We start from the raw sequence: 27,965 nt of genomic DNA, 5'->3' as shown, positions 1-27,965 counted from the left end.
TGGGACGCTGTCTACTCCATTCCTGGGCTGGGCCTACAATATCTTGTGGGTTGTTCCAGAATCTTCTTCGCCCCCATGTCATCCCCCCCATCACCCCTCCGCTCTGATGACAGCACTCACCATTACTTAGAATCCCTGGGGGCCCTGGAGCAGCTGCTCTGGAAGCCGGCCCCCTTAGCCCATCCCAGCTGGCAAGCAGGTACCTGCTCCCAAGCCCTGCCTCGGAGGTTGCTTTGGGGACACCCGTGGACAGGATACGTCCCACAGCACACGGGCTGGCTCCGCTCTGCCAGTGCTACTCAGCTTCTAGCTGCGGTGAACCCGGAACAGGAACATGAACACACATGGGCACCGGGTACATCTCGGCTCCCACGCACACGCGTGTACGGGAGTGTTTCTGTGTGTTTTGGTCTCGTAGTCACTTGTTTGGTTCAGGCTCTTCTTTCTGCAGACCGGCATCCCTGCCTCCACATCTGCTTCTCTGGAGCCCTCCTCACGGTCCCCCTTAAGGAGCCCCGTGGTCCTCTAAGTCTGCCTGGCTCTCTTCAGTCACCACCCCACTTTCTCTGCCCCGAGTCTGCACTTCCAGAACAAAGGCTGTTGGCCATACTTGGGCCAAGTATCCACCCAAGGGAAGGCAGCGTCCACGGATACCCCCGGGGCTGCCCCAGTGCATCTACAGAAGGGAGTGAGGCCGAGCAGGCACCCTGAGGTGCCCATGAGGAGTCCTGGGCATTGCAGTTAGAGAGAGAGACTCAGGCCAAGGCCGGGCTAACATGGGGGTCCTAGACCACGGCTCCCACTCCAGACTGTGACGTGCATTAGAAATGCACCTTTCCAGGCCTCCCCCACACCTCCCCTGAGGTCGAGATGTTTATATTTTCAGAACTTCCCCGGGAGTTTTTGAGGCTTTCCAGCCAGTTTGAGAACTTCTGTCTTAGAGTGACAGTCGGGTATTGAGAGCCCTACTGCTTGCCTCTCCTCTGAACAAGGACTCCAGAACCTGACAAACCTTCCTAAATGAAAAGGCGGGGGCGGGGGGGGGGGGGTAGACTTAGGATACATACATCGCAGCATCTTTCCCCAAACATCTGGGCAAGTCACATTCTTTCTCGGATTTCTAGAAGTACTGCCACATCCGCCTGGCAGGCTCCAAGGATCCCCGGGCCTACTTCAAGACCAAAACATGGTGGCTGGGCCTGTTCCTGATGCTGCTGGGCGAGCTGGGTGTGTTCGCCTCCTATGCCTTCGCTCCGCTGTCACTGATCGTGCCCCTCAGCGCCGTCTCCGTGATTGGTAAGCCCGGGCTCCCTGCACCACTCCCCTGGGACCCACCTGCCTGCGCCTCCACCGTCCTAGTGAAACAAAACACCGTTTTGCTTGGCCACATAGCTAACACTTACAAAGGGCTTCATACACACCGGTCCTGCATCTAGCACTTTACAGATACTAATTCTTCTAATCCTCCTTTTTGAGGTACTGTCATTATCCCCATTTTACAGAAACAGGGGTGCTGAGCGGTGAAGTTCCTTCCTCCAAATCACACAGCTAGTGAGTGGCGGGCCTGGGGTATAGATAGATGGGGGGCTGTCTGGCTCCCTAATCTGCTTAAAAATGATTCAGAAAGTATATCAGAATTGCCTTTTATTTCCACTGAAGAAGGAGGGTAGAAACTTGGACCCTTTCATCAAGATAATCCAAGCTTTTATAGGGTTCAGGTGTCTCACACCTCTAAAAACTGCACATTCAACTTATTCTCTGATCTTTTTCCATCAACTGATACCACCTTTAAAACATTGTTCACTTTCTCGGGGTGCCTGGGTGGCTCAGTCGGTTAAGCGTCCGACTCTTGATCTCGGCTCAGGTCATGATCTCCTGATGGTTCATGAGTTTGAGGCCTGCGTCGGGCTCTGCTCTGACAACGTGGAGCCTGCTTGGGATTCTCTCTCTCTCCCTCTCTCTCCCTCCCTCTCTCTCTCTCCCCCCCCCCCCCCCACTCACTCACTCTCAAAATAAATAAACAAAAAAATATATTGTTCATTTTCTCACATGCCATTTTTCTGTCATTTTTGTAATCACTGAGCCAGGGTTTCAGAACATTTGAACCAATGAAAAGATAAAAGAAAAAGACACTCAAGCCAAGCCCACGAGACACTTGAGGTGTTCACACATGCTCTGTTCCTTTCTCACACAGTATTGTTCTAAAATGTAATCTGGGGGCGGCTGGGTGGCTCAGTCAGTTAAGCATCTGACTCTTGATTTCGGCTCAGGTCATGATCTCATGGTTGGTGAGATTGAGCCCTGGTGGTGCTCTGAATTGACATCATGGAGCCTGTGTAGGATTCTCTCTCTCCCTCTTTCTCTGCCCCTCTTCTGCTCGCATGCTCTCTCTCCCTCCCTCCCTCCCTCTGTCTCTCTCTCTCCCTCCCTCCCTCCCTCCCTTTCCCTCTTTCTCTCTCTCTCTCTCAAAATAAATAAATAAGCATTTAAAAAATAAAATGTAATCTGAACGCCTTTAATTGTGGCAGAGGTCACCCCAGTCCTTGCCTTTCCTTGTCGTCTTATCTGGCCCACTTTCTATGTTTATTTTATTACACAGCCCCTACGGGTATTGACGTTTGTCTTCTGCCCGTTGCTGATCTGAAAAGGACTTCAGAACCTTTACTCAGAATGAGACATAGGTGACCAAGTGCTTTAAATATTTGCCTTTGAATTTTAATAATTTACTAATTCAATAATCAAATTCTTAACAATAAGAATCTGAATTGTAATGCTGGGTTCTCAGGTATCAGCCACTAGAAAGTAAGGGGCTCTCAGAGCATCTTAAGTCACCCAGTAAAAAATAATATTAAAAATAAATAAACATTAAAATAATAACTACAGTTTCTTAGGCACCTATTACTTAACAGTCACTATTCCAGGCACTTGAATAGTAATAACAGCTCAGTTATTGAGCATTTACTGTGTAACAAATTATCTACATGTATTATCTCATTTAATTGCCCTTATAACTCAGAGAATTAGGTATTTTCATTGGTATGCTGATGAAGCAACATTCAGAGAGAGAAAATGAGAGAAGGAAAAGGATGTGGAAGTGGAGGGAAGGAATTCCAATTTATATGGAGCAAACACCCCCACCATGGCTGATTTCACAGCCCACCATGGCTGAAACCACAGTGGCTTCCTGCGTATTTAACAAGCAGCGAGCTGGTGTGAGCTGAATCCAGACTGAGACTCCCATGTAGCGACTTACCCACCGGTACACAGCCAGAAGAGGCAGCGCTGAGAATGGCCACCCAGGTCTGTTCACGGTGAATGCCAGCCCCACCCTTCCGAGCAGTAACCTGCAAGTTTGAGAGGGACAGAGAAGAACCAGGGGAAAGTGTCAGAGGTAGTCATGGCAGTGGAAGGAGCAGGAGCCCTGGCCTCCGACAGCCCTTCCCAGCTGCACGGTCCTGAGTGGGTCCTTCACCTCTCGTAGCCTCAGTGTCCCGTTTTTCAGATGGGAATAATAGCACCCACCTCGGAGGGTAGATGTGCCAGAAGCGACTTGTGCAAATCACCTGTCACACTGCAAGTACTCAACGCCAGCGCTCCTGGGCCTGTGGGAAATCCTCAGGAAGGCTCAGAGAGGAGCCTCCCTTTCCGAGATGCAATAACAGAGGAACCAGAAGGACTGAGTTTTGGGGACGGGAGCATGAGGGAGAGGTACCAAGGGAGTACCAAGTTCCAAGGCAAACGAGTCAACCCCAGGGCCTGGGCAAAGGGACTCCGTTGGGCTGATGGCAACCTCAATTTTCTTTTCCCTGTGCTTTTACTTATTATTATTATTATTATTTTTTTTGTAGCTAGCGCCATCATAGGAATCATATTCATCAAAGAAAAATGGAAACCTAAAGACTTCCTGAGTAAGTTCACTGATTTGAGTCCCCGTTCTTAATGTTACGCTTATGCCGTTTGTTCATTATGAAGCCAGCTCACCCCAATTTAGAGATCATCTGTCTCCTGCTCCCTTCTCTGCTTCTATATTCTACCCTCATCAGGCTCCTGAGAGCTGGGTTTTTTAATCAGTGGTTCCCAAATCTGGCTGCACAACAAAATCATCTGCGAGACTTTTTAAAAAGGGCTTTCATTCATTCCACTCAATCTATATTTACTGAGCATCTACTGTTGGGATTTTAGGAGGCCTGAAAAAAGGCACCCTCTTTCCCTAAATGAGTTCTAAAGCAATGGGAAACAAACATGGAGGTCAAAGACAAGAGGTCACAAGTTATGCTTTATTCCTTCTACAAACTAGATTAGAGTGTGCAGCCAAATGAACTTGCTCACGTGGCCAAGTTTGGGAACAACTGTTCCGAATCGTTGGTGCCGGATAAGAGCAAGACAGGGCCAGAAGACTTGAAAAAGAAAAGAATCTGACACTGCTCAGCAAACATACGATGCCAAGAGTCTTTTGCTCAGAGTGATCTGCGGTAGAGTCCCGATGACAGAGGAAGGGTGCAGGGGTAGCTGGACTGGTTCTGAGACCAGTGTAGAGTTTAATGTGCCTTCCAGGCTCACTCTAGGTGGTCCTGGTATAAGAGACACGCTAGTCCAGGCAGTGCCCTATGTAAATTGGAAAAAGATGGCCCCTCTGGACAGCTGTAGGTCTATGGGTACGTGACCTGGTGAGCAGAGCATGGGCTAGATTTTAGCCCTCATCACCTCTTCAGCTAGGTGCTCTTAGGCAGTGAGCAATTTATACAACTGTACATGGCTGTCCTGCATAAAGTTCCATTAAATTCAGCAAACATTCACCCAATGCTAGACCTGTGCTGTTCACCACAGGCATGGAGCTAAGTAAGACCTTTCCCTGCCTGAAGAAAACTTAAGACAACAGACTTGTATATCTTAGCACAGAACTCATTATTGAATTTAACCGTGGCTCATTCATTCATTGAACAAATGAACAACTGGTTTTTGAGCACCTTATGAGGCCTAGAATGAAAATTAAAGACATGTGATGTGGTATCACATTTTTTTGGGAGACAATGGAATGAAATATATAGTTAGTTCCATCCCACAAAAATCCAGAGGCCTGTGGTAACCAGGCATAGGTCAGAACTCACAGCCCTTTTCAAAGCTTGCCTGGATCTGGGCTGGACTTCCAGAGGTTTTTCACAAAATCCCCAGGGTGCATCTGGAGTGTGACAGGACCCAGGGGAAGAGGCAAGAGACTCCCCACCCCTCTAACGGCCTCTGACAGGTCTGTGGAATAGAATATTGACAGTATTTGGACCGATCTCTTGGGATTAGGTTAACCAGCCGACGGGAAAGGATAAGGTCATCATGACACGCTCAAGGATGTTCCTAGCTGGTTATTTGTTATCACCCAACAACTGGAGAGTCCTCAAACACCCATCAGCCGCAGAATGGATACACCGTACAGCCCTACACCCCACACCAGGATACAGATGAATCTCACAAGCTCCCAAACCTTAATGTTGCACGAACCCAAACGCAAGGAAACGTAGTGTGTGAGCCCGCGTAGATAGAGTACAAAACCAGGCAAACTGTCAGCACCTGTTAGAAGTCAAAGTTTTCTCCTGGGGCCGCGGTCTAGTGATTCAAAGGAGACACAAGGGAGGATGTTGGGGTCCTGCTAACGTTCCCTTTCTTGATCTGGGTGCTGGTTACGTGGGTGTGTTCACTTTGTGAGAATTCATCGGGCACTTTTTTGTATACATGCCCCACCTCACTAAAATGTTTTCAACATTACATGTTATTTTTTTTAAATAACAATAAGGAAGGGGTGCCTGGGTGGCTCAGTCGGTTAAGTGTCCAACTTCAGCTCAGGTCATGATCTCGTGGTCCATGAGTTCGAGCCCCGCGTCGGGCTCTGTGCTGACAGCTCAGAGCCCGGAGCCTGCTTCAGATTCTGTGTCTCCCTCTCTCTCTGCCCCTCCCCCGTTCATGCTCTGTCTCTCTCTGTCTCAAAAATAAATAAACGTTAAAAAAATTTTTTTTTTTTAAATAACAATAAGGAAGATAAGAAAAACCAAAAACAACAACAACAACAACAACCAGAAGCACATGCTGGCCTGAGGCCCAACCTGCCGCCAGCCCTGTGACAGCCTCCCTTTCTCTGCAGGGCGCTACGTCTTGTCCTTTGTTGGCTGCGGTTTGGCCATCGTGGGCACCTACTTGCTGGTGACATTCGCACCCAACAGTCACGAGAAGATGACAGGCGAGAACATCACCAGGCACCTCGTGAGCTGGCCTTTTCTCTTGTACATGGTAAGAGAAGCCGTTGTTCCTTCCACCCAAGATGGCAGGAGGGAGCATCACGTCCTAGACCCTGAACACCTGAATATCCAGCAATAGGGGATTCAAGTGAATCATGACGTATTTCACAGCACCAAAGACCGTGCTTGTGGCAAGGATGTGCTCCATGGGAAATGCCTTTTTCTCTCATATCCTGGGTAATGTCTAAATCTGCACATACAATACGATAATTCTAGTTTTTAGAGAGAGTGTAGGTGTGTGTGTACAATGTATATGTGAAGGACTAGATGGAGAAAACAGAAACTCTATCTATAATTGTCTCCGAGAGCTGGAATTATGATTGAGTGTTCACTTCACCTGTGTCTTTATGCATCATCCAAAATTTCTCCAGTGATCATTTAAGACTTTTAAGGTAAGAAAAACACTTAACATTTTAAACAGTCATAGAACTGTTACCTATGTATTTTTTCCCAGTATCACACAGCTGCTAGAAGCTAATAGAAACTCCAGAGACACTGGAAACTGTCTCTTAAACCCCTAGCCCCGATTACATCCCACGTGAGGTCTACAAATAAACTGATTGAGGAAGCATGTAAGGTATTTAATTAGCTGCCGGTATATATTCCCGTTCTATGCCAGGCAGGCACTGAGCTAAACACTTTCTTGCGTATCATCTCAAATTCTCCCAGAACCTTATAAGGTTTTTTTCCCCATTTTATGGAAGAGAAAACTGAAGCGTCGGGAGGTTAGTTGACTGCTCAGAGTCCCACGAGGGCAGAGCTGGATTCGAAGTCGGGCCTGCCTGGCTTCACGGACCACCTTCCCTCGCCACGGCCCGCTGATGAAGGTGTTGACTGTTTTTCCTCTGACACGAGCAGCCTGGGACTGCTCTACAGGCCTGAAACGTCCTTTTTCCTTAGTTTGCTCCCAAGGCAGAGGATAGATGTCCCCCAGATTGGGACTGTTTCATCTCCCTACCATCAGCCAGCCCCAGCGTGTAGCTGGTGGGCGTGGAGACTGTCACTTCTCCACACCCTGTCTCTGGCAGGACAGAGCCAAAGAACACCCCTCTTCAGGAAAAGCTTAACCCCAGAACACAGTTTTCTCCTAGGGAGTCCTGGGCTTGAATCTGTCATGCGCTGTGTGACCTTGGCCAGGTCGCCTAACCGGAAGCTCTGCCTCCTTCTGTGTAAGCTTGGTGGGAGTCACTGGCCCGGGGCTGGTGGTTGGGGGACGTGAGGTGGTGCGGCAATCACCCAGCCCTTGGCAGATGCCCAGTGACCTACTCTGTTTGTCTCCTTGTGTCTCGAAGGCATTGCCGCTGTAACCGAACTCAAGGGGTCGCTGCTTGGGGTGCATCCAATTGAACACAACCCGAGGAAGTGTTGAAAGCAAAGACCTTTTATTACTTGTCACAAGTAAGGAGACAGGGAGATAGCTCTCAAAGCACTGTCTCCCGGTGGGGTTAGGGCAGGAAGCTTTTATGCAGGGTGCTGGAGGGCAAGGGCAGGGAGCTGGGCACATTAAGGAACGGATGCATTTTCTGTTTCTTAGGCACTTTGGTTCAGCTGCCCATGCTTATTAGCATACATTGTATATTCACAAAAAATGGCAGAAAACCCCACCCGTAGGAGATCTTAGCATTAGAATGAGTGAAAGGTAACGTTAGGGCAGCTCATAGGGCTTCTGTGCAGGCCCCGATCTCCAGCGTGGCTCGAACTGGCTCACTCAAGGGGTGTCTCTCTAGTGGGGTACCTGGCCTTGACCTCTCCTTGACGGGAGCTGTTTATTTCCCTGCCTTTGCCCCTGCCCCCTCTCCCTCCCGCTGATAGATTTCAGTCCCCTGACGTGAGTACGTCTCTGTTGTGACCTAACACTGCCAGCTAGACAGATGTGGCCCGATTCGGTCAACATTCACGGAGTATCTGCTGTGTGCCAGACACGGTGCACGTGAGACTGACGGCAGGTGCACTTGTGAGCAGAGTATGATACACAGAGTTGATAGAGTTGTCCAGTCGCTGTGTTGTACGCCTGACACTAACGTGACATGGTGTGTCAATGATACTTCAGTAAAAAAAAGAAAGGAAGAGAGGAGACATGCTCCCGGGACTCAAGGTCACGTACGCAGCAGCACCAAGCCTATGCCAGCACGCATTTAAGCCTCGTGAAGAGTGGCTAGAAAACCGGGCCCCCTGAGAGCACGCACGATGGTTAGCAATGTTGACGAGCAACTGCATCTGCTTGATGGTGTATGTTGCGGCAATTAAAGATAATTATGACAACTTCAGAAAATACGAGAGTTGTTTTTGGTAACTAAAAACAGCCCAGGACAAAACTGCGCACGGACTGTGATGACAAGTAGATAAAATATGTATTCACTGCAACAAAGGCAGAAAGAAACAGGAAAATGAAAACAGCTGGGGTTTTGTTTTTTTTTATGGTCTCTAATTATGAGGAATTTAAAAATTTTTCGAAATGCCCGTTAATGTTTCTGCGTTGCTTTTTATGAGTGCCTTCTACACCCTAGGCCCTGGGCCTCTCGCATCCGGGCAGCGTAGCCTAGTGGGAAAGTGCACGGGCCCTGGAGCCAGCCTGCCCAGGTTCGGATCCCGGCTCTGCCATTTCATTAGCTAGCACTGTGACAGTGCCTACTTCACAGAATTATTGTGCTGATTTAACGACCTTAGTCTAGACACAGTGTTTACAAGGTGCCTGGCGCCTTTATGAGTTCGTTACGCATTAGCGATGATTATGGCCTTACAAAGTAAGAATCATAATCCCTATTTCACAGATGAGGTAATCGAGGCTGAGAGATGTTAAGTGACTTGCCCACGGCCACACAACCATTTTAGAAGCAGATCCAATTTCAAACTTGGGCCTCCCTGACTCCAAATGTCCTTTCTTTCGACCCCACCAAGCCGCACACATTGAAGGCTTGGTTAGGGGACAGGGGCACGTATACTTAAGCCAAAGGTTCTACTTCAACCAAAGAGCTCTTCTCCTCAGTGAACAGTGTCTCCCTCTTTTTTCTTTTTCATTTATTTTAAAAAAAATTTTTTTTATGTTTATTTATTTTTGAGAAAGAGACAGAGTGCGAGACAGGGAGGGGCAGAGAGAGGGGGGAGGCACAGAATCTGAAGCAGGCTCTAGGCTCCGAGCTGTCAGCATAGAGCCTGATGCGGGGCTCGAACGTACAAACTGAGATCATGACCTGAATCGAAGTCGGTTGCTTAACCAACTGGGCCACCCAGGCATCCCTAGTGTCTCCCTCGTTGACCCACCTTCAGTTTTAATGGGGTTACCCATGGAGCAGTGAGGTGGGGAGAAACCTCAGCCTGATGAATCCTGGCCGTGTAAGACAGGACGTGTGTGAGACCAGCGCACCCTCCTCAAAGCCCTGAGCGAACCCCTCATCAGTGGGAGCCCTGAGCCCTCCTCATCAGTGTTACCCAGAGGGTAGAGATTCACTCAGAGTTTACTCAGAGCCCCTCCCGTTTCCACGGGAGAGTTTGGGAAATGCTGGGTGCTTCAATTCCCTGTCAACTCTGAGGGACTTGAGTCCTTCCATGACTTTCAACTCCGTGACTTTAGTGACACCAGCAGCATCAACTCCAGCCCAGCCCAGCCCAGCAGGGCCTCCCAGGCTTGCCCACACCCACGGCCACCACTGACCTCCCCGCCTGCTGACTTCCACAGCTTGTCGAGATCATTCTGTTCTGCTTGCTGCTGTACTTCTACAAGGAGAAGAACGCCAACAACATCGTCGTGATTCTTCTCCTCGTGGCCTTACTCGGTGAGTGGGGGTCTGGGTGGTTGAGTTTTGCCACCATCGGGCAGCACCACGAGGTCCCTGCCGAGTGGAGGTGGCTTCCGTCAGTTCTGTCACTCTGCTGACTGCGTTCAGTGTCCTTGCTCCAATACCAAGAGTCCCCTAAGTGCCAGGAACGGTGCCGGAGAGGGGGCCACAGTGGTGGACAAGACAGACAAACCCCCGCCCTAGGGAGGCCTCCATTCCAAAGGGAGGAAGTGTTAATAAACAAGCAGACAAATGCATAGATCCTGGAGAAGTTTGGGCGGTGGTGATTACAGTGAAGAAGAGGACAGCAGGGTAAGGGCGAGGGGGGGTAAGAGTTTATTTCAGAGAAGTCAGCGGTGGGGCAGGCTCCAACAGCTGCCTCCTTAAGGCTTCATGGAAGCCTGTCGGGCTGGGAAGGAGTGCTGAATTCAAAAGCAGGAATCGATTTTGCTCTCTCACCTGTTTTTTCTTTCCTTTGGGAGGGATGGGCACAATGTGGGAAATGGCCCCCGAATCAGACTGGGGCAAGGCCTGATCCCACATAGAGTGTGATATACTAATCAGGCTGTGAGATGTGTCCAGACTTCCAGGGGAAGGAGAAGGGGGAGGGGGGGGGGCCTCCTGCTGCCTCCTGGGGACTCTGTAGCCTGGGGTAGGTGACTCCCTCCTGTTGAAGCCACGCTGTCCTCTAAAAATAGGCCTGGGAGAACACCCAATCTCAGGGCCGGTGGGCAGGGGTAAATGAGACCGGCACAAGTGCCCAAGACGTGTTGCCGCCCTTCTGTCCTTCCCACACCGAGCCTCCACACCAATCACAGGCTGTCAGCCACACAGGGGCCACAGGGGCCAAGGCTGCAGCATTTTGATTTTTTAAAAACAGCTTTATTGAGCTATAATTTACCCACCATAACATTCACCTGTTTGAAGTATACAATATAAACGGAATCCTCTAATAATGGGGCTTTTTGTGAGTGGTGTCTTTCACTGAGCATGTTTTAGAGGTTTGTCCGTGCAGTAACTTATAGTGACGGTCCCTTCCTTGGTGATCTTGTTTGCAAAGCAGTTTGGAAGGTCAGGGTCCCAGTACGTTCTCTCTGATGAGCAGGAAGGCCAGAAGGCCCTAAGGCACATTGGCTGCTCTCCCTGTGTCCCCTTCTCACCAGCAAGGACACCCTCACGAAAGTGCCTGTCTTCACTGGCTGCTGCTGTTTGACAACCGTCATCTAGGTAGCCGAGGGGCCCAGAAGCCGCTGTGTGTGGTGGGTTGTTAGCAAGAGGGAAAAGGAGCAGAAGCCAAGAAAAATGGGAAAGCAGAGCATCTCAGCCAGAATAAAGGGCTCCATTAGTACCCATACTTGGCAGTGGTTTCTTTTCACTCCTCCTCTGGCAGGGGGATCGGACAGTTTAGGCTTAGCAGTGCTTTCTGCACCTCTGGGTAAAGCAGTGGTCTCCATAGTGAGGTGAGCAATGATCTCTCCTGCAGCTGTGTTATAATGTAAATACCATATAAGCACAGTGGTACATGGGTATCACTTTAAAATACACAAACATGTATTATCGGAAAAGTATGTGCAGGCACATAGGAGTAGGATTCCAAAACATCCAGAGACCTCTAACAAAATGTTTGTTGTTTGTTTTTGTTTTTTTTTTAATACAAGTGAATAAGCATTAAAAAAAAAAAAAAAAAAAATAGAGCTCCTTGCACACCATGTTTCTTTTCCCTGTGATTGCCATGAGAATGATACTCAAAAGAAGTTCATTTATCCATTCAGAGATCCTCTTGACCTCCTACCGTGTTCCAGGCACAACGCTGCCACTCGCGTTCAGAGACTTAGACTCAGTGCCCTTTCTTGCTGGACTCTGGAAATGACATTTGGAGACGCCTGTTGGTATTTTGCTTTCTTCTCTTCTTGGATGTAGCAGCACAGATAGGGTAGCTCATGGAAGGGGCGTAAGAGAGCCGAGGCAAACGGCTTCTTCTCGCCACGTCGGTCACTGGGTTGGCTCTGCCAGTGCTCCATATTTTTCATCAAGTCCTTTGGGGTCATAAACTGACTTTCAGCGGGCGACTCCCTGCATCCGTCCCTCCTGTTCACCTTCTGCAGGCTCAATGACGGTGGTGACAGTGAAGGCCGTGGCTGGCATGCTGGTCCTGTCCATCCAGGGGAACCTGCAGCTCGACTACCCCATCTTCTACGTGATGTTCGTGTGCATGGTGGCCACCGCTGTCTACCAAGCCGCGTGAGTCGCAGACCCTTTTCCTGCCGGGCCTCTGCACGCAGGTCTCTTCCGGGCGCTGGGCCCGATCTGCTCTGTTTCGGAAGCTGTAGGGAAGGCAGAACGATCGATCGATCGCACCACACAGCCTGCCGCCAAGGTTTGGCAGCCGCTGTGGGGAGAGGGGTCGCTGATTGGCCGAGCTGTCACGTGGTGGGGCGGGGCTCTGTGCCGCCGGAAAGACGAAGCCCGGAAGGGACGTTGTTTTTCCCGCCGCCTCAAAATGGGAGGAATGTGTGATCACCGGCAGCCTCGCTTGCCATCTGCTCCCAGGCAGGCGTCTGCTTCGTGGACTCTTGAAGCTGTGCGGCCCCCAGGAGCCACCTGTTAGGTGGAAAACAGAAAGTTGCCATTTCTTGCCCCCAAGAAATCTTCCCCGTAGAGCGAGGTGATCGTTTCTCTCTCGGAAGCGGTGGTCCTAAGGGTAGGCCTGGGCCTTGTCCACGTCTGAGACCCGGTGCTCGGCAGAGGGCCCCCGACGGCCTGGGACCGGATTGAGTGTTGGGCTCTAGAGCCTCTCCCCTCCAGGCCTTTCCCTCAGCTTCCCTGGGATCAGATTCCTTGTCCGCAAGCGAGAACAGCAACGGCCCCGACCTAAGAGAATCGCATAAAGCGCTCAGTACCGTCCCCAGAGTAATGTCCACAACATCTCAGCCTCTTTTATGATTATGATGACTATTATTGCGATTATTTTTTAAATGTTTATTTATTTTGAGAGAGAGGGAGAGAGCGAACGAGCAGGGGAGGGACAGAGAGAGAGAGAGAGAGAGAGAGAGAGAGAGAGAATCCCAAGCAGGCTCCACGCCGTCAGCACGGAGCCCAAAGTGGGGCTCGAACCCAGGGAACTATGGGATCATGACCTGAGCGCAAACCAAGAGTCAGATGCTTAACCCGCTGAGCCACCCAGGCACCCCTATTATGTGGATTCTTACTGTCTTTAGTCCTACTACAGAGATTCTGGTCATCACCCCTGAGCCGACCCAGCGCCAGGCTCTGTGCTGAGCACCCCACTGTTCCAGAGATGAATCCGATGCCCACTCCCCCTTCTCACTCACCCAGTCAGCACACATCCACCAAGGGCCGGCTGTGTGCCCGGCCGGTCTGCACACACAGGCCTGAGCAATAGTCGCTGTCCCCAGGACACTCACAGCCCTGGGGTAGGGGGAAGGGCAGCCACACTAACGGAAGAGAACAACTGAGTGGGATGTATGTCATGGTGTAGGCAACTAGGTAGTAATAACTAAATGCTGTGCGGAGAACGGACAAAGAATATATTCCGAGATGAGGGAGTGTTCATCCTAGATGGAGAGATTAGGAATGATTCTAATTTCTCTCTCTCTCTCTTTTTCCCGTGCTTACTGCAGCGAGCACATTATTTTTGCATTAAGAAGAAAATTTGTTTTAAAAAAATAATTTACAGGAGCACCTGAGTTAACTCAGTCAGTTGAGCGGCCGACTTCGGCTCAGGTCATGATCTCGTGGCTTATGGATTCGAGCCTCATGTCGGGCTCTGTGCTGACGGCTCAGAGCCTGGAACCTGCTGTTGATTCTGTCTCCCTCTCTCTCTGCCCCTCCCCCCACTTGTGCACTGTCTCCCCCCCCCCCAAATATAAACATTAAAAAAGTTGTTGTTTTTTTTTAATAATTACAGCAATAGGCAGAATGTGCTAAGTGCTGTAACTTTCTTGGACCATATACAAGGACAGAAGTGGCTCTTTTTAGTGGGGTGGGGATGCGGGCGACAGTGACAGGAGGAGCGTGAGAAGGGCGTTTCGGGTGATGAGGACCATGTGGCTAGAGAGGTATGAGACCGGGAAGGCATGGCCCACGTGGGGAACAGGATTGTCCAGGGGACAAATGGGAACAAAAGCGTGGACCCCAGACCGAGAGAGGCACAGGGGTGGCATCTTTGTAAACCCAAGGGATGTTCCTTCACGCTCCATCTTCATTTTTCAAACCGAGCCTACTGTCATCAGCTCTCGCCTCAGCCTTCCTGACATGCCCACTGACCACAGTGCTCTTGTGTTTAAGGTTTTTAAGTCAAGCCTCACAGATGTACGACTCCTCTTTGATTGCCAGCGTGGGCTACATTCTGTCCACTACCATTGCTATCACAGCAGGTAAGGGTGGCGATCGCTAGATTCCTGTCTCCCACCTGCGCAGCAGGGACATCAGCCCAGTGGGGAGGGACGGGGCTCTGCCTCTCTCAAAAGGCCAGTTCTAGTTCTGCTGACTTGTTCTACCTCTCAGAGTCGTGCATGACGTCATAGAGAAAGTGCAGGATTTCGGGCCAGAGGGACCTGGGTTTGCACCCTAGCACAGACACAGAGCCGCGTGACCCTAGGAAAATCACTTAACCTCTCTGAGCCCCAGTTCCACATTCATAAAATGGGAATAACACTCACGTCCTAGAATTGAAACACACACAAGCTGTGCTTTGTACAACTGGCACAAAGTTTCTCCAGCAATTTTTGCCATCATCTGCTAGCTCCGCTAAGTGATCACAGATTTCTTCTCTATAATTTTTAGAGATTATGTCCGGATGAAGCATCTGTAATGTAATAGGTGCTGAGTAAGCTGTCATCAGTTTGGCAGGCCCCCTTTCTTCTACTCCACCCCTACTTTTTCTTTCTGAGGTGGCTTCGGAGGCTGCAAGCATATCAGAGTGTGTTTGTTTTTGAGGGTCAATGGAGATGAAAATCTCCGAGGTAATAAGGCCAATAAGAACAGCGTGCCTCCCTTTGAGGAAGGCCCGGCCGTAAAGCCAGATGTTTTGCACTGCCCTTTAGACAAGCGTGCCAAATCCTGCTCACAGAGGTGGGGGCAAGGTAGGCACACGTCCTGCCAGAGCCTGTGCTGAGAGCAGGACCCGGGATCCCGGGAGGCGTTGACCCAGAGCAGCCAGAAAGTGAGCCCGCCGCACAGACTTAAGTCATGATCCAGAACTCGGGTCCAGTCAGGGTTGAAAGGAAGAGCCAACAGCATGATCAGAAGCTGGGCAGGAATCAGGAGCTCAGGGACACAACATGAAGCCCCGGGAGGTGGAATGAGTCCAGACAGACGCAGGCTGCCGGGCGGGTGAGGGCAGCCAGGCCCATGTGGCTCCCGGTGCAGGAGCGGGCCTGCAGGCCTGCCATCTGCTGGCCACGCGAGATTAGAGAGCTCTGACAGTTTAACACCAAGCCTTGCCTCTCCCTCTTAGGAAAGACGGGGGAAGGGAGTATATAAAGACTGGCAAAGAAAGTCTGTAGTTTCGTTTATAGTGTGTTTAATTGGGGGAGGCTGGGTGCAGGGTCCATGAGAACTCTATAGAAAAACAAGATGGAGATAAGAGGAGTGTAGGAGAAAGAGAAGACAGTCTGTCTCCCCCCGCCCCGAAATGGCTTTTATTCCACTCTTCTGACATCTACCCTGCCGGTCATGATGTTTCTGATCACTTTGGTTTCCTACAGGGAAGAGAGTTTAGCCAAATGCTAGACAGACTGGCAAGAAGGTGATTTGAAAACAGCTCACCCATATTTCCTATTTTCTGCTGTTCCAGGCGCAGTATTTTACCTGGACTTCATCGGGGAGGATGCGCTACACATCTGTATGTTTGCACTGGGGTGAGTTACGTCCTGCTGTCTGGCCTGGGGCATTGCCTGGGGCCAGAGAGCTCCAGGCAGGTTGCCTCTCTGGCCCCACTATTGCTTCTGCCTCTCAGGCAATCCTTTAGATCCCGGGGAGCAGCCAGGATGTGGAGCTTTGTCCTCCGGAGGGTGAGGCTTTTCCTCCCAAAGGGCTTTATCTCCTTCCCCCTTCTTCTCTTTTGGGCTCTAATCTCCTTGTCACTTTGAAAAGATCCCATTTTGACACATGAAAAGACTCTCAGCCTCACCCCAGATCACAAAAATGCATTTTTTTAAAGTTTTTTTTTTTTTTTTTTTTTTTTTTTTTTTTTTATTTATTTTTGGGACAGAGAGAGACAGAGCATGAACGGGGGAGGGGCAGAGAGAGAGGGAGACACAGAATCGGAAACAGGCTCCAGGCTCCGAGCCATCAGCCCAGAGCCTGACGCGGGGCTCGAACTCACGGACCGCGAGATCGTGACCTGGCTGAAGTCGGACGCTTAACCGACTGCGCCACCCAGGCGCCCCTAAAGTTTATTTTTTGAGAGGAGGGGGAGGGGAGGAAACAGGGGGAGGGGAGGAGAGAGAGGGAGAGAGAGAATCCCAAGCAGGCTCCACTCGGTGTAGAACCTGACACTGTGCTCGATCCCACAACCATGAGATTGTGACCTGAGCCTCTATCAAAAATCAGATGCTTAACTGACTGAGCCACCCAGGTCCCCGCCCCCCCCAGAAATGCATTTTGAAGCCACATGAGATGCCATCATTTTGCAAAAAGTAGCAAGATTAATAATAGCCGTGTTGGCAAGAGGAGAGGACGAGGAGACCAGCTCTCGGCCACACCGAGAGGATGTTTAACGCCAGAGGACAATTTGGCAATGTCAATAAAAATTGTAAGTGAGCGATGTTCGATGCAACATTCCATTTCTAATCACTTATCTTGGAAAAATCATTGAAATGGGACGCAAAGACACATGTATGAGGCTATTTTTTAGTTAAAAAGTTAATTGTACAAGCAAAAAATTGGAAGTAGCCTAAATACCCAGCAATAGAATACAGGCTGAATAGATTGTGGTATATCCATATAATAAAGTACCATGCTGCCATTTTGAAAAATTGAGGCCAGTCTATAGGTACTGACATAGAACCATGTCTAGGATATATTTAATGGAAAAAAATACATTTTTAAAAAAATGTATAGTCTACCCTATGATCTAGCAACTCCACATCTAGATATATACCCAAAACAAATAAGTACACATTGACAAAATGACATGTACCTGAATATTTATAGTAGCTTTATTCATCATATGTCCAAATGGATACAACCCAAACGTCTATACACAGGAGAGTAGAAAGCAAATGACATAGTATATTAAGACAGTGGATTCAATATAACAATTAAAACCAATGAACTACTAATATATACAATAAGGTGAATGAACCTTAAAAACATTTATCAAGTGGGGCGCCTGGGTGGCTCAGTCGGTTAGGCGGCCGACTTCACCTCGGGTCGTGATCTCACGGTCCGTGAGTTCGAGCCCCGCGTCGGGCTCTGTGCTGACAGCTCAGAGCCTGGAGCCTGTTTCGGATTCTGTGTCTCCCTCTCTCTGACCCTTCCCCGTTCATGCTCTGTCTCTCTCTGTCTCAAAAATAAATAAGTGTTAAAAAAAAAAAAAATTAAAAAAAAAACAAAAAAACATTTATCAAGTAGGGGCTCCTAGGTGGCTCAGTCAGTTGAGCATCTGACTCTTGATTTTGGCTCAGGTCATGATCCAAGGGTCGTGGGATCAAGTCTCACTTCGAGCTCCATGCTGAGCGTGAAGTGAAACCTACTTAACATCCTCTCTCTCTGTCTCCCTCTTCCTCTCCCTCTCTCCCCCCCACCCCACCCCACCCCACCCCCTGCCTCTGCCCTGCTCACACTCTCTCTCTCTAAAATTAATTTAAAAAGCAGGGCGCCCAGGTAGCTTAGTCAGTTGAGCATCTGACTTTGGCTCAGGTCATGATCTCACAGTTTCTGGGCTCTAGCCCTGCGTCAGGCTCTGTGCTGACAGCTCAGAGCCTGGAGCCTGCTTCGTACTCTGTGTTTCCCTCTCTCTCTGCCCCTCCCTCTTGTGCTCTGTCTCTCCTCTCAAAAACAAACAAACAAACAAACAATAAATAAATAATGAAAAGTTTATTAAGTGGAAGAAACTAGACAGAGTATATACATGCTGTATGATTTCACTTATAAGAAGTTCAAGAGCAGGGAAATCAAGTTTTGGGTGATAGAGGAGGTCAGAACAGTGGCTTCCTCTGGGGCAGGGTTAGCATGGATTGGAAGGGACGTGAGGAAACTTTCTGGGGTGGAGGGGGTGGAAATGTCTCCTCTGTGGACCTGTGTGGCGATCACACGAGTGTCCACACGGACCAAATTCATCGAGCGCTACATTTAGGGTTTGTGCATTTTACCGCATGTAAATCACACCTCAGATTTTAGAAAGCGTGTTTATTTATCTAAACTCTAGGGAAAAAGGAAAAGACTCTAGAAGAATATACACCTGCAGGGGGATGGGGGTGGGATTAGGGGGAGATCAGGGGCTTTTTCACTTTTTCTTTCTCTCCTATATTAATTGAATTTAGGCCACAAAGAATTTTTTTGATTTAAACAAAATATTTTGGGGGGCACCTGAGTGGCTCAGTCGGCTAAGCGTCCGAACTTCAGCTCAGGTCATGATCTCTCAGTTCGTGGGTTTGAGCCCCGCATCGGGCTCTGTGCTGGCAGTTCAGAGCCTGGAGCCTGCTTTGGATTCTATGTCTCCCTCTCTCTCTGCCTCTCCCCCATTCATTTCTCTCTCTCTCTCTCTCTCTCTCTCTCTGTCTCAAAAATAAATAAACATTAAAAAAGTATTTTTTAAGGGAAGTTCTGAAGACACAGGCCAAATGGAAGGGAAGACATTTTGCCCAGGAAGAGTCTAATTAATTTATCCTGATTAACGCGGTGCCGAGCGTAAGGGTGTGTGAGGCCGTCGTTTATCTCCAGCCTGCTCCCCACCCATCTCAGGCCCCCCAGCCTCCCTGGGGCTGTTCAGCAGCAAACCCCCTCCCTGTGGCCTGTGACCCTCTTTTCCCCCTCACCTGGGCTTGAAAGTAGCCCTCCCAACCTCACTCTGGCCTTTTTTCTCTCCCTCCCTTGCCCCTGTTCTCAGGTGCCTCATTGCATTCTTGGGTGTCTTCTTAATCACCCGTAACAGGAAGAAGGCCATTCCATTTGAGCCCTATATTTCCATGGATGCCATGCCAGGTAACGTTAAAACCCCATGTGTCCAGCTGCCAGCCCATCCATATAGAATGGCTGCTACTTCCTGTTTAAAAAGAGACGGCTCTCTGCTGGGTTTGGTACAGGGAAGGTGTGCTGTGCCGTTATGGTGTGACTGTCTCTCTCTCTCTCTCTCTATCTCTCTCTCTCTTTTTTTTAAATCTCACTGTGCCAGATAGGAGGCAATGGTTGAGGTGCCTCAGTTGGTTTTGAGCCCATCTTGCCAGTTCCCGTGTGTATTCTGGGATCTCTTAAAGACAATCCTGATTCACACTGGATAGAATTATGATCTGTCCATCAGGCTTCGTACCTGTGAAAGGAAAACTCCACTCATCCCGTTGGAATAGAACGACCAGAGAGGGGAAAGAATATAGGATGAATGAAATTCAAATACTATAACCTCACTCCTTAGATTCCACGAGGGAGTGGATTGTTCTGGAAAGCCTAGTTTCCCAGGGAGCTGGGGGTTCACACTGAGCAGCACAGGCTCAGATGTGTTTCGTCCTTGACAGTCACAAATGCGTGAATCAGCAGAGCACTGCACAGAAGGGAGCCGTGAGGGCTGTGGAGAACTGGGGCGTGCCCGCCCAGCCTCTCCAGGGACCCAGATGAGAAAAGTTAAGACACTGGGCCAGCCCCATCCAGGTTTGCCCACCTAAGTTCTGTGGGTTGCCGGTGACCACCTGCTTTCACTTTTTAGCTCAAAATTAATTTTTATTTTAGATATAACGGCGGAACTCTCTCCAGATCATAATCCCCACCCTGCGTTAAGACAGCCCAATGAAGGGGCACCTGAGTGGCTCAGTCGGTTAAGCGTCCGACTCTTGATCTTGGCTCAGGTCGTGATCTCACGGTTCATAGGATCAAGCCCCAAGTTGAGTTCTGTGCTGACGGCTCAGAGCCTGTGTGAGACTCTCTCTCCCTCCCTCCCTCTCTGCCCCTCCCTGGCTCGCACGCTCTCTCTCTTTATCTCTCAAAATAAATAAGCATTAAAACAAAAAAAACTTCTTAAAAAGACAGCCTAATGAACAAACTATAACCACACTGAAGGCATCCGGTAGTCCTGAATAAAGGACGCTGGGATACAGCTGTGTTCTCAGGGCTGACTGAGGTGCCCCTGCTTTAAATGGCCCTATGGTTTGTGTGTCTTCTTTTATATTATTTCCTCATCTTGCTCTCAAGCTGTCGTCTGTCATCCGTGCTGTTACCAGCCTGCCTGTGTACAGCAACTCCAGGTCCAACTTCTCATTTGACCCAACGTGCTCGAATTGTATATAAAATTGAGATAAACAAGCTCTGAGTTGGGGCCTTACGGTTTCTCCTAGGAGTTAAGTGCATGAGCTTTAGTGCATGGACTTCGAGAACATCTAATCTGGCTGCTCAGATGCCTTTTTTGCTTACTTCCTTGTTTCTCGGCTGTGTCCCGGATAGATGAGGGCGCTGGATAGCTGAATTCCAGATAGGTGAGGTGTCAACTCTGTGTGTGTGCAAGTATGTGTATGTATATGTGTGTTTGTGTGTTCACAAACTGTGTATGTGTATATATCTATATGAGTACTTGTATATGCATATACACAGATGTATTTTCCAGTGGAAAATAGAAGGTAACCTAAGGTAATCTTAGATATCAACATTCTGTGGTCTGTTTGTGGATGTGGCTCTGGGCTTCCTCTTTGTACCTTGTGACGGGTGGGAAGTCAGAGGTTGATGAAAGGAGACCCTGCCCTGTTGCCGTGGCGTGTCAGACACTTCCGAGTGGACGTGTCCCGTGCCACGTGGGCTTGGAGTTCGGGTGCCCTGGATTCCGATCCCAGCTCTATGTCCACCCGCTGTGTGACCTTGGGCATGTCCTTGGACAGGCCGAGGCCTCTGACCTTGTAAATTGGGATTCCTTCTCTCAGGGTAGTGGGATAATATGTGAAAGGCTCCCTTGCACAGTGTCTGCGACTTGGTAGATGCCTGGTTCAGTTTGGTTTCACTTCCCTTTTGCTTTAAAAAAAAAAAAATCTTTGAAAATTTCAAACACGTGTTCAACCTGATGCCAGGTAGAACATGAAAAAGAAAAAAAGAAAAAAAAAGAAAAAAGGAGGGGGACGCTGGCTGGCTCAGTTGGTGGAGCACAGCATTCTTGATCTCGGGGTCATGAGTTCAAGCCCCACATGGGGTGTAAGAATTACTTAAATTTTAAAAACTTTAAAAATAAATTCGTTAATTCATTAAATTAAAAAAAAATAATAAAACTGTTTAAACCCAGTGCCTTTCCTACTACCTGTATTCCCTGGTCAGCATGAGAGCCTTGCATTTGGCCTACCTAGATTGACCTTCACAACCGACCAGTAGCTACGGTTCAAGAGGCATTCAGTTTCTTAAAAAAAGGAAAAAGCAGGGGCACCTGGGTGGCTCCGTCGGTTAAGCACCCGACTTCAGCTTAGGTCATGATCTCACAGTTCATGGGTTCCCCACCTCGGGCTCCGTGCTGACAGCCTGGAGCCTGCCTCAGATTCTGTGTCTCCCTCTCTCTCTCTCCCCTTCCCTCTGTCTCTCAAAAATGAGTAAACATTAAAAAAAAAAATTTTTTTTTTTAAAGGAAAAAGCAGCCCGATAGCTGGGAGCTGCCTTGGCAGCCACTGCTGGACCTTAGCACTCCCTGCCTGAAAATAAACAATTTCACAGCACATCAACATCAGACAAGGTCCCTCCAAATCGGTAGATCAAGATACAGACAGGACCACTCCACTGTCCTGTATGAACACAGACAAAACACGCACATTGTCCCATCCACAGAGGACTGACCATCCACCTAACACAAGTGACTGCTGCCTCCTTACCAATCACAACATGAGTCTCAATACAGTCTTCTCCCCATCCAGATAAGAATTATTCAGATCCCCAGGTACAGAATTAGTTCCACTTCCCAACAGTATTGAATCCAAAGCAAAGCCCTGCTTCCTGAAAACTCCTCCCCCAAATCACCTAACACAAATCCAAATCCTGGAAGTCTTTTCTAACACCCTCTGACTGAGAGGTCTCACAGTCCCCCCACGGTGGACGTCGCCCTCATTTTCCATAAATCAGTTAACCCATAATTGTTAGACTGTGGGTGTAGTCCTGCTGCTTAAGAACTTTGAAAACATCCAACAGCTAAGCCGTGCCCGGTAAGCGCACCCTTTTCCCGAAGGAACAGGCATCCCCCTCAGCTTTTGTAACTTCACCCCTTGGAATCTGTGTCCTCATCCGGATAATGAGGCTCGGATTGGGGGGCGGGGGGGGGGGCGGGGGGGGGGGCGGGTATTAAGCGGAAGTGCGCAGGGCGGCCACACGGCATTCCTGTTAAGAGTGTGGGCTTCAGCGCTCAGACCACCCGAGTTTAAACTCTAACGCTGCCACTTGCGGGCTTTGGGACCTCAAGCAAGTTCTATAGCCTCTAACCGCCTCGTTCTCCTCCTCATCAGTAGTTGTGAGGATCAGATGAGATCAAGCTTTTTTTCTGCCAGGAGCTCAACACTCAGTACCCGTTAGCGGTCCTCATGCTCCCTGTGGTTACCATTGTGATGTAGAGCTCTTAGCCCAGAGCCTGGGCGCAGTCGGGAGTCTGGCACCTGCTGTTACTGCCTTCATAGTTTCCTGGAGGACACTTTGAGTTCAGTTTCCTACGACAGCCTAGCGGCAAGAGAATGTGAAGTCTCAATTCCCAGGCCAGGAAGAGAGTTGCCCTCCTAGGTCAGGTCCTGCCTGATGGGGAAAGTGTAGAGCAAGGCTAACGGAATTCAGGAGTAAAGTCCCTGTTCTCAACTGTAAGAAGAAATCCAACATCAATATGTGCCCAGAAGCGGTAGGCAGAATGGCACCTGCCCTCTATGCGGATCAGGGATGTTAAACGTTAAAGGTCAAAACTCGCCTTCTGAGTGTCCTGATGCGTCTGGCACCGCCGCGTGTCCGTGACACGAAAGTTACCCTCCCTCTTCTCCCAGGGGGATAATGAAACGTGCTGGATCCTGATTTAATTCCGCAGGGAAGTATTGGCATCTACCACGCTCGAAGCACGGTGCTGGTTCTGCTCCCCCTGGGGCCCAAACACGCGTTCCCACCTCGTGCTAGGCCAACCCCATGGTCTCTCTTGACAATGGCTGGTCTGTGTGCATTGTTTCCTGAAGATTGGTCCCCGGTTGCTTAGCAACCGTAATATTTCTAGCACATATTTCTGGATGTTCTTTTTTCGATCGAAAGCATTCAGGAAATTGGCAATGCACGTGATCAGCGCCCCCAGCACTATAATTAGCCTGCGATGGGGTGGAGGAAGACGCAGTCTCCTGTGCCCCACCCCCACCCCTTACCGCGTAATGATGTGGAGAAAATGGATTTCATTTCAGGTATGCAAAACATGCATGACAAGGGAATGACGGTTCAGCCCGACCTCAAAGCTTCTTTTTCCTATGGGGCCCTGGAAAACAACGACAACATTTCTGAGATCTGCGCTCCTGCCACGCTTCCGGTCATGCAAGAAGAACACAGCTCCGGGGCTGCCCCCGGGGTTCCCTACCGAGTCCTGGAACACACCAAGAAGGAATGAGCCCACCTTGCTCCCTTTATAACTGCTCAAGCCCTGCCGATAGTGATTCAACCCTGAATTCTGAAGTTTGCCTTTCGAGTCTTTTTTTTTTTTTTTTTTTTTTTTTTTTAACCGAGAACTCTCCAGAAGGGGATCTGGAAGAGCCTTTGTCTCTGGCAAAGAATATATTATCTTGGCTTGGAGATTCCGGATGACCAGGGTGGTGGTGGGGTGGGGGAGGGTGAAAGCAGTATTCCGGGGTGCGTGGGGCGAGTGCGGGATTCAGACCCCGCCCAGTTCCGCTTCCCCCCCCCCCCCGCCCCCGTCCCCCAGGTTGGGAGAGCCTCCATCATCCCGAGGATGGTAACTGAACATCCCCCCCGTCGGTGACCGCAAGTTGCCACATTCCTCGCAGCTGAAACAAGACAGGTCCTGCCCTCTCCTTTCCACATCCAGGGAGAGGCTGGAGACCCCTGAATCCAGTCTTCCCCTTGCCTGATCCTCCCCGTCTCGCTCGCGATTCCATATTTTCACATAACGTTTGCGTTGTCTTCACATGGCATAGCGGGCCAGCCCCGGGACCCTTCTGTCATTCACCTGCAGAAAACGCACGTGTGCCCCTTCTGGTTGTCTGTGCCTTTCTAGCGAAAACGTGCTTGATGTGTTCATATTCCACCCGCGCTTGAAAGCTAATTTGTTTTTGGTTCTGTGAACTGTATGATTGCCTTTTTTTTTTTTAACCCCCCAAAAGGAACGGAGAAGTTAAGAGAAGGAGGGAAATAACGTTCTGGAGCGGCGGTAATGATACGTTAGCCTGAAAAGGAAGAAACATCCCATCTTACAAAAGGTGGTCGCATCACTTACAAAAGGATAGACAGAAAATCTGGCTCTTTTATTTTGTGTATTTTCCTGCACACCAATGCCCTCTGGGAGGCCTGGGGGCTCTTATTTCAGAGACAGCCTCCATCATTCCCCCTCCATCCTCTCCTTTATAGATCAACAAACCAGACTTGAATTATTAGTTAATTAACTTGGAGCTGATAGAGACGCTGGGTCCTCCTTTCATATATATGGTCCCACATATGTCTGGAAAAGCGGGCATTCTCGGTAAGGGTTGCTGCTTTCTTTCAGGCTACACACGTGATTGTCTTCCCCTAGACTGACTGTACTTTTGAGAACCGCAAGAGTTTGCAAATCTTAGCATAAGGATCCCCTAAGGAGTTTATTTAAAATGCAGATTCCTACACCCCAGGCGCGGATATTCTAAGTGGGAATGGCCCAGAAACGGAGTCTGCGTTCTTAATTGGCAGTACAGGTCATTCTGATGCATGTAATCCAAGAATCCCACACCTCAAAAGCCTAATAATTGCAAGAGACGGTCTGCTACAACCCCCGGGGGGCTGACACACTCCTGGCTGGAAAGTCAGAATTAGCATTCCTTGTTTCCCGTCTAGGGTTCACTTGGCAGGTCAAATAATTCCCTTAGGATCTGTGGCATTCATCCATCCAGTGATAACTACTTAGAACTACACTTGATGTTTCCCTAGGCAGTCTTTAACTAATAGGCAAGATAACAGTGTTAATAGACCAGTGTTGATAGATCATTAACCTTTATGGATTGTGCTTAATACTGATTTAGTACCTTGACTTCAAAACCCGGCATCTGTCGCCTGTGATAACCACTTCTGTATTGTGTCTTAACCACTTCTGTATTGCGTCTTCCATGCCTAACAAGGCAGCAGACGGTGACCTTTTTTCTTTAGGATAGGTGTCAACTCAGTTCAATAATATTTGTGAGGCATTACCTGTGTGTTAATAAGCATTTGGATGGTGAAGGCTACAAAGAATGACCATGGTTCCTGCCTCCCCAGACCAGCAGAGGAAGACACATACCCAGGAAACCGTGGCAGGACAGGCCTGGAGAGGTGCACCTTGCAACAGTGGGCCACGGAAAAGGACAGTTTGAGGGAGGGGGCGCTGCCTAAGGTCAGACCCCAAGCCTGGAACAGGGTATTCAGAATTGAAGGTGATTTGGGGGTGCCGGGTTGGCTCAGGACAGCACGCAGAGTGTCCTGTAGAGTGTACTTAGAATAAAAATTAAAATTTCTGAAACTATTCAGTTTCAATTAATTTTATTTATTTTTTTAAGTTTATTTATATTTGACAGAGAGAGAGAGACAGAGCATGAACAGGGGAGGGCCAGAGAGAGAGGGAGACACAGAATCTGAAGCAGGCTCCAGGCTCCCAGCTGTCAGCACAGGGCCTGACGCGGGGCTCGAACCCACGGACCGCAAGATCATGACCTGAGCCGAAGTTGGATGCTCAACCGACTGAACCACCCAGGTGCCCCATCAATTGATTTTAAAAATAAAAAGAATTGGAGATGTTTTGGGCCCCACTCATTGATGGGGGCAAATGTTACTAAGGTTTGAGCAAAGCATAGAAGTTAGGGCTGACCAGCACCACCCCCCTCCACACACACACACACCCCAGGTAGAGGGACCAGAATTTGCAAAGGCACAGTGACAGGGAGTGGGTGTTGACAAAGAAAGGAGAGGCAGAGAAGGTGGTGGGAGATGAACCCGGAAAGATAACCAGTGGAGGGGCGCCTGGGTGGCTCAGTCGGTTAAGCGGCCAACTTCGGCTCAGGTCATGATCTCTCGGTCCGTGAGTTCAAGCCCCGCGTCGGGCTCTGTGCTGACAGCTCAGAGCCTGGAGCCTGTTTCAGATTCTGGGTCTCCCTCTCTCTGACCCTCCCCCGTTCATGCTCTGTCTCTCTCTGTCTCAAAAATAAAGGTTAAAAAAAAAAATTTTTTTTTTAAAAAAAAAGATAACCAGTGGAGGCCAAATCATGGAGGCCTTGAATACCTGACAGAAGAGACCAAGGTGCATGTTAGTGGGCATGGGAGCCATTGATGATCCATGAGGAAGAGAACGACAGGATCAACGCTGATTGGAAAGGAGGCCTTATGCAGAGTGTAAGAGAAAGAATCTGAAGGGATAATAAAAGTCACTTTTCAAGGTCAAGCTGCAAAGCCTGCAAGAACAAAACACAAAAGGGAATTAAAATCTGGTTTTGCTGCTATTCAGATTTTCCAAGTGATTTTTCTGAGGTGGGCAGGGATGAGGTGGGAGGGCAGAGCGGATAAATGGAAGGCGAGCAGGGAAGCCATTTATTTTTTTTTAATTTTTTTTTAACGTTTATTTATTTTTGAGACAGAGAGAGACAGAGCATGAACGGGGGAGGGTCAGAGAGAGAGGGAGACACAGAATCGGAAGCAGGCTCCAGGCTCTGAGCCGTCAGCACAGAGCCCGACGCGGGGCTCGAACTCACGGACCGCGAGATCGTGACCTGAGCTGAAGTCGGACGCCCAACCGACGGAGCCACCCAGGCGCCCCGCAGGGAAGCCATTTAAATGTGTCAAACCCAGGTGATCGTTTTGGTGTATTATGTGCTCCCAACCTTACCCTGCCCCTTCCCTGTTTGGGTTATGGGCCTTTTAGTCCCAATCCAGGCAAGAATGAGATGAGTGGGTAAAAGTGCATTATAGTTTCCGGTCAGCTGACGGTTATGGTTTCGATGCCACTCAGGCGTTGCCCCCCGGGGGCCTGACCCTCCCCTGCCTGCAGGTTGGGGGTGATGGCATAGCTGAGCTCCAGGAAGGCTGAGCAGAGAGTGCGTGGCAGCTTCCTGAGGGGAAGCCAGGGGCAGGTAGGTACCTGGGTATTCTGGAAGAACAGCTGATGTGGATCCAGAGTTCTGAATCTGCCTTGGACTATCGACTCCCAGCCTTTCTCCCCAAGTGTCAATGAGCTGTTAGCTGGTGACACTTGCTGTTGCGGGACGGGGGTGGGGGGCAAGCAGACATCAGCTTTCCGCTCACATATTCCCGATCCTTTATTTTTTTTCTCTCGGCTCTGACATCCCCCAAGCCCTCTAGAATGCTCCAAGCAACGTTAAGTCTCCCACGTCTCTCTCCTTCCTAGCGGCCAGTGCCTACACCAGGGTCACCAGACCTGGGTTTAAACTGTCCGTTGTTCTCTGGTCTTCCCCTCTCCGCTCCACTCTGCCCCCCTCTTCTCAAGGCTGGGACTCTGGGTTCTCTAACCAGACAGCTCAAACCCAGGTGCCTGTGGGCTTTGTCGAGAGCTCAGCCCCTCCCCGCACCC

At 49.4% G+C, this 27,965-nt stretch overlaps 1 protein-coding gene across 2 annotated transcripts in view; it reads left to right on the top strand.

Moving 5' to 3' along the window:
- The window catches only part of NIPAL3 (NIPA like domain containing 3), a 51,371-nt gene extending 25,461 nt beyond the window's left edge, over positions 1-25,910 (top strand). Inside the window, exons 4-13 of one of the 2 annotated variants that reach the window (XM_078452197.2) lie at positions 1,125-1,296; positions 3,849-3,908; positions 6,131-6,276; positions 9,961-10,057; positions 12,166-12,301; positions 14,369-14,457; positions 15,879-15,942; positions 19,137-19,231; positions 20,678-20,709; positions 23,617-23,728. In XM_078452197.2, the coding sequence (XP_078308323.1) occupies positions 1,125-1,296; positions 3,849-3,908; positions 6,131-6,276; positions 9,961-10,057; positions 12,166-12,301; positions 14,369-14,457; positions 15,879-15,942; positions 19,137-19,231; positions 20,678-20,694 (876 nt within the window). In that variant the 3' untranslated portion in view covers positions 20,695-20,709; positions 23,617-23,728. Of the gene's footprint in view, positions 1-1,124; positions 1,297-3,848; positions 3,909-6,130; positions 6,277-9,960; positions 10,058-12,165; positions 12,302-14,368; positions 14,458-15,878; positions 15,943-19,136; positions 19,232-20,677; positions 20,710-23,616 lie in introns of both variants that reach the window. The other variant, XM_078452196.2, reaches the window with a different exon arrangement.
- Positions 25,911-27,965: the final 2,055 nt, after the last annotated feature.

This window comes from Panthera onca, chromosome C1 (genome assembly GCF_046562875.1).
Source record: "Panthera onca isolate mPanOnc1 chromosome C1, mPanOnc1 haplotype 2, whole genome shotgun sequence".
Lineage (NCBI taxonomy): Eukaryota > Metazoa > Chordata > Mammalia > Carnivora > Felidae > Panthera > Panthera onca.
The sequence above is the reverse complement of the archived record's forward strand: the minus strand, read 5'-3'. Positions and strand labels throughout refer to the sequence as shown.